The sequence below is a fragment of the Arachis ipaensis genome, chromosome B01, assembly GCF_000816755.2.
Source record: "Arachis ipaensis cultivar K30076 chromosome B01, Araip1.1, whole genome shotgun sequence".
NCBI lineage: Eukaryota > Viridiplantae > Streptophyta > Magnoliopsida > Fabales > Fabaceae > Arachis > Arachis ipaensis.
The window spans coordinates 44230526-44237066 of record NC_029785.2 but is presented as its reverse complement, the minus strand read 5'-3'; the positions used below and the strand labels follow the sequence as shown (position 1 = coordinate 44237066).

The 6541-nt window shown below is 28.8% G+C and overlaps 2 protein-coding genes across 4 annotated transcripts in view; one reads left to right on the top strand and one right to left on the bottom strand.

The window, feature by feature from the left end:
- The window catches only part of LOC107629669 (WAT1-related protein At5g47470-like), a 7370-nt gene extending 3765 nt beyond the window's left edge, over nt 1–3605 (bottom strand). For 2 of the 3 annotated variants that reach the window (XM_021120865.1, XM_016332512.2), the window contains exons 1-4: nt 3414–3605; nt 2676–2860; nt 2525–2590; nt 159–272 (exon numbers count right to left, since the gene is read on the bottom strand). In XM_021120865.1, coding sequence (XP_020976524.1) covers nt 159–272; nt 2525–2590; nt 2676–2860; nt 3414–3518 — 470 coding nt within the window. In that variant the 5' untranslated portion in view covers nt 3519–3605. Of the gene's footprint in view, nt 1–158; nt 273–2524; nt 2591–2675; nt 2861–2953; nt 3035–3413 lie in introns of those variants that run through there. The other variant, XM_021120871.1, reaches the window with a different exon arrangement.
- The window catches only part of LOC110265876, a 4081-nt gene continuing 3774 nt past the window's right edge, over nt 6235–6541 (top strand). Inside the window, exon 1 of the mRNA XM_021109349.1 lies at nt 6235–6264. Coding sequence (XP_020965008.1) covers nt 6235–6264 — 30 coding nt within the window. The remainder of the gene's footprint in view (nt 6265–6541) is intronic.

The window sequence follows — 6541 nt, the reverse complement described above, 5'->3', positions numbered from 1 at the left end:
ATAAATTTTAATTTAATTCTTTTTATAATTTTTATTTTATTTTTTGTTAATTGTAAAAAAATTTTTAGTCCCTCCCTGCAAGTTAATCTGGCTCCGCCCCAAATGACTATAAAATGATTTTGCAGAGTGTGCATATTAGCAAAACTAAATATTACTACCGAAAGATCCAAGCAATGATGAAGATAAGTCCAGGGGCAACGTTTGGCATGGCAGTCCCCATTGCTGGTGAGGTTAGATTCATTCCTTTCAGCATCAAAACCTGGAATGTTGTCCTGCATACCATCAAATAACTCTCAATTTATTTATACAGATTACAGAGTGATATATTAAGAGAGTTAAACTGAAAAAATGTAAAAGAATCTCCATGATCCTCGTCGACGAGCCATCCAGCAACGACGAAATAATTCGCAAACATACCATACACATTAGGTTCTAAAATCACCAATTAGGACCAACGACGTAAAAAATGACTCTAACAGTATTCTAATTTTTTAAATTTCATTGTTTGGAACAAGTCCCGTATCCTTCTCGTAACAGATCTATTTAGGTGAAAAAAATGTATCTTGAGAATAGTTACTACTTGCATGACTATTGGGGTAAGTTTTTGTGGATCGTTTATGAAAAGATGATTGAGAATTATCACCCATTCACCTTGGTTTTGGTGATTATAGGTGGTCCCTTGTGACACATTTTGTTGAATGCAACCTTCGTGGACTACTTGTGGTAAGTTTAGAGATTACTCTGTTGAGAGGTGTTTGAAGTAGATGGACCGTGCATACAATTTTAGTGATAATCAGATTCTGCATATATATGATAGAATGACTATTCAAGTATTCATACATGAAATTAGAATAAGAGTTTATTAATTAGGACTAATTTAATCTAATTTTATAAGTAATAATTTCGTCGGTTATAAAAGTGATGAAAATACTAACGTAATTAATTTTAAATTTTTGAAGGATAAATTTGATTAAAAAATATTCAAATATTAATTTAAAAATTTTCTAGTTTTTATTCTTTTCTAAATATTTCTGTTTGATTAATTAGGTGACTGCCAACGTGTTAATTTTCACCGAGGTAGCTTTTTCTGTCCGACGTAACTTTTTCCGTTGAAAAAGGTGGAAATTTATGATGGTAGACAAAAATAATAATGTCTATTTATGGGCAAAAAACGCAATTGAGCCAAGGGGACGTTAAAATTACGTGAATCAACCAAAACGAAATTTGATTCACTAATCCACCAAAACATAAATATATGTAGTTCGAATCAAGCCATTTCGAACTTGGATTTAATGTAATTCAAAAATGTCTTAACTCGAATTACATGCAAACGTCAAACATACATAATTCGAAGAGTTTTACTTCGAATTGCTATGAAAAGTAAACTCAGCATAATTCGAACAGAATAAATTTGAATTATTAAGAAATTTTAATGAATCCTAATTCGAACTAAGATGGTTCGAATTATATTAAAAATAAGATATAAAAATTTACTCATATATATTAAATTTTAATAACATTAAATTTGTATATCTTATTTTTAATATAATTCGAACCATCTTAGTTCGAATTAGGATTCATTAAGATTTCTTAGTAATTCGAATTTATTCGGTTCGAATTATGCTGAGTTTACTTTTCATAGCAATTCGAAGTAACACTCTTCGAATTATGTATGTTTGACGTTTGCATATAATTCGAGTTAATACAATTCGAATTACATTAAATCCAAGTTCGAAATGGCTTGATTCGAACTATATATATTTGTGTTTTGGTGAATTAGTGAATCAGATTTCGTTTTGGCTGATTCACGTAATTTCAACGTCCCCTTGGCTCAATTGCGTTTTTNTGTATCGGTGTTAAATAAAACACAATAGTTATTGTTGTGTCTCCACTTTTTCTTCACCACATTTTTTGTCTTCGCCTATCTAATCGGACACTATGTAAAGGATCCACCAGTTTTACATAATCAATATGATGAGTATTATTGTTATCCTAAACCCAAAGCGACAAGGTAAGCCGTACTCTAAATCAATAGTGGATACGCACAAATTAAGGATGTAATACCCAAATATTTAATTTGTAGAGATTCTAGGGATCAAATATTCCCCTAAAACCCTATCATAATCTATCCACCTTCAGCAACTTCCTAAAATTAGTTTCTTAATTAATTCTTATCCCCCACACAGAAAAACCCCCTTTTTCAACTTTCTTTCCATACCCCAAAACTCAGATCTGGCTTGTTTAGTTAAATTCCTTACTTATTTCACTGGTAAGACATAAATATTCTACAAATTCAACAACTATTATCACGCCCAAATCCCTTATGAAAAAGGAAGAAAAAAAAAAGGTAGGGAATCAAGAATAATTAATAAAGTATGACAATAAAACATGAAACTGATGACGTATCTTTGATCATAAAATTTTCATATGGATAAAATAATAAAACTAAATGAAAAAAGAAGTAGAAGATCAAAATGAGTAACGCATGAATCATAATTAAAGGATTAAAAATCTTTTTACTAACCCTCCCAAGGAAAGCAAGATCAACCGCAAAATCAACTTGAAACTGAATTTCTTGGGCCACAGGCTCCTGTAGCAGTTAATAACAATAATAAATCTCCAAAATGATAACAATAATTTGAGAAAATTAAAAGAGAGAGAAAAAAAGGAAGAACCTTTCAGAGTAGAAGGCAAGAGGGGAGAGCAAAAGAGATGTAGCAGGGGACATGAATGTAACAATGGTGAGAGATTTGAGTCCCAAAGACATAACAAAGCTCATCAAAACAGCGTTCCCTGCCGCCATAAACTGCACACCGATCAACCCTCCAATGATTGCTACTTCTTCCATCAATCTTTCACCCTGCATCATCATCGTCATCATCTCTCTTTTTCTTTAATTTCTTCCAAAAAACAAACAAATATATATAAAACTACTCTTTGTATCAAAGGATACTATATGGTTATTTGTTCTTGACTTTAAGTCAAACCATGTTCAAGAAGATACTTATTATGAATCCTTAACCATATCCATAATAAGAGTATTTTAGTTATTTTCTATAATAAGGGTATTGTAGTTATTTTTTATAAAAAATAATATTAATTTAGATTGGTTCAAAATTTTATTCATTATTTTTTGGTCAAATTAATTTATCTGACCTAATTTTGACAAAAATAATATAATTTAATCGATTATATGTATTAAAGTTTAATTATTAAAAAACATATTTAAAAAAATGATATTTTAGACATCTTTATCGGAGTAGTTCCCTGTATAATTTACAAAGATGTAGTAACTAATTTTTTGTCATCGTTGAGCATTTTTATAAAAAATATATCTTCTTTTTTCTAAATTTTTTTAAAGCAGATGAAATTTGCCAGTATGATTAATTACGGTAGTGTGATTAATTGATTACCTGCATGCGTTTTACATTGGAGAGAGTGCGTTTAATAAGAAACGAGGCAAGTTTCAGAATCTGCCTCCCACTCTTCTTCATAGGCTTCTTCGTTTCAGAGAGCATCGCTGAATTTCACACTCAACCCCTTTCTTTGTAATTTCTTCTCTTATTTAATTTGAATCTTGTTTTGTCTCCCTTTATTACTTCTTCGCATACAACAAATACATGCATATATGTACATATATAGCTGTACAGTGAACTTGGGTAATATTGTTTTATTAACATTTATACTTTAAAGTTTTTTTATTAACTGAAAATGTAGAAAATAAGTTATGAACGAACACTTTGTTGAGTTGCCGTATTTACGTGTCGAGCACATTTTAGATATGACACTCATTGACACTTGTCTAATACATATGTCTGCTATGTCTAACTGTGTCTTAATAAAAAATAAAAAAATTTTCTTCAGATACACTTAGATACATCTAAATACTATCATGTGTCAGCGTGTCCAATCTTATTTTTAACATATATTTTTTAAATAAAATTTGTGTATAAAAGCGTGTGTGCTGTGTCCGTGCAAGTGTCGTACATAAAAAAAAAGTAATTGAAGAGAAGAGACTCTATAATTGATTTATTCATGTTTTGCAAGCATTGCCGATATGACTACAATTTATTATTAGTTACTTGTTTCATAGGGACAGCCTGTGAACTATGTTTTTTTTTTCTTAATTTTACAATTCTTATGAAGTAATTTGATAAGAAAAAAACAACTTACAGAAAATAAAAGATGCACCCAAAACAAAAAGATAAAGATAAAAGGAATAAGAAAATAATTGGATAGTGGTTTTTCTATCAAATTTTTAGTAATTTAGATTATCAAAAGAGTTTTTTTTATTAGATTTTCAAAGAATTTATTCTTGGCAACATAGAATAAAGGGATAAAACTAAAAGAATTAACAATAAAAATTACCTTAGATTTCATTCTTCAATTTCTTCAAGCAATAAACAAAACAAATCATTCACTTTTACTGGATACTTCTACTGGATATGCATAGAAAATTTATATATAAAACATCCATACAATTTGTTCATCAAAACTGCATAATATCATACAAATTTACTTAAATAGACTTCTAATAATCAATCTAAAAGTGGATCAAATCTTCTTAAAATAAAACTATAAAATCTAAAATTAATATTAATTATATAATTTAAAACTTTTTTAGACAAATTCTAACAACATATGAAATTTAATTCTAATTAAATAAATTTAAATTTTATAACTTTCAATAAACTTAAAAAAAAAATTTGGACTTTTTATTGTCCTCCTTTAACCTAGCTAATAGGTCTTATCTTCTCTTTTTGGACTAATAATTAGTGCATTTCTTTATGAGTATTGTCAAGTTTGAGACAAATTCTTGAGTTTTTAATATCTAAGACTGACGTAACATAGTTTTTTTTAATATTTAAATCCTTAAATATAATAAAATTATCATTCTATATATATCGTCTCTAAAATAATAAAAATGCATTCTTACACACGTATTATACTTTTTAGGAAATTAATAGTATAAAACATAAATAATAATCTGCTCTTTATACAAATTGAAAATTAATAAATTATTTATGCATATTTTGACCCAAGCAATAATGATGGTCTATATGTAATCACTTTATATTCAGGCTTTGACTTTTATTTGAAATTATTAATTATATATGTTTGTTTTCATGAGAATTTCTATCTTAATTGTTATATAAGAGTAAATAATTAAAATTAGGATAAAATACGCATATAAATCAAGTTGAAATAGATTTTACACAATTTTATCAAAAGAGAAAAATATGATAAGGATCTACTAGGAAGACGTTTTTATATAGTTCGAATTAGACCCAATTAAATTACACCAATTAATAGTAATTCGAATCAGATTATTTCAAATTACATATGCATATAGTAATTTAAATTGATACAATTCGAATTAGACCTAGATAAAACTATTATAGTAATTCGAATAATCCTGATTCGAATTACACACACCAACCCACACTAGTTCGAATTGGAGTGATTCAAACTAGCACCCGGTTTCAACGCCCATAGTAATTCGAAGCATACTGATTCGAATTACCAACGAACTAGCTATCCATGGTATTTCGAAATGTTCCAATTCGAATTACAATAGTTTTGCCTATAAATAGAGTTCGAAATAACTTCATTTGAACTACTATTCCAAACTCCTACCCTACCAAATCCCAGAGAAAAATCTTTCCAAACGACTCAAACAAAGGGTTGAACAGAATATTCAGCCGATGGGGAATAACTCGAACCGACTTTATCATTTGGATGGAGTTATTCATATAGCCAGTGTCATCAATTAGAACGTTAGTGCGAACGTTTTCCTTTAATTTAGGATTTAATGTGTTTTTTTTTTTCATATTCTTACTTTTTATACGTTAGAATGGTAGTCATTATTTAGCGTTGTTAAGTTAGATAGAATTGTTATATAAGTGATTTTTGCTAGTGGTTTATTAGTGATCACAAATAAATTGGATAGTGTGAAAAGTAAAGGCAAAATCAAGTGTAACTTTATAGAAGTTAAGTTTTTTTAACATGAATAGTAATCCAAATTTTTATATCGTAATATTGTTTTTTTTTTTAAAATATGATTTAAAGATATTTGCTGTTTGATGGATATATGGTGTTATTTTCTATGTTAAGGCGTTATATTATTTAGTAGTGTACATTATTGAATGATGTTGTATGAATATATATATTTTGAACTGAGAGACATTCTAGTACATTTTTTATGCAGCCCCACCGATGTATTGCGAGTATGCGATGGCAGCAGGGTATGCGTCTGGAGGAGAGGTACGTTTCGTACTTGTAGATGGTCGGATTGTATCATTTTGCCCGGCTGAACGAGAGATGATTTAGGTTGAATGAGCCCCTGGTTAGAGCGTTCGTGGAGCACTGGCATCCGAAGACGCACACGTTTCATATGCCATTCGGGAAGTGCACCATTAAGAGAATAAAATGTGATCTCTCACTATTAATTTTATAAATAGAATTAAGAATAAATATAAAAAATAAAATAAAAAAAATTAAAAATTACATTCTCAATTTTTTTGAATATCCATTCCAAAAA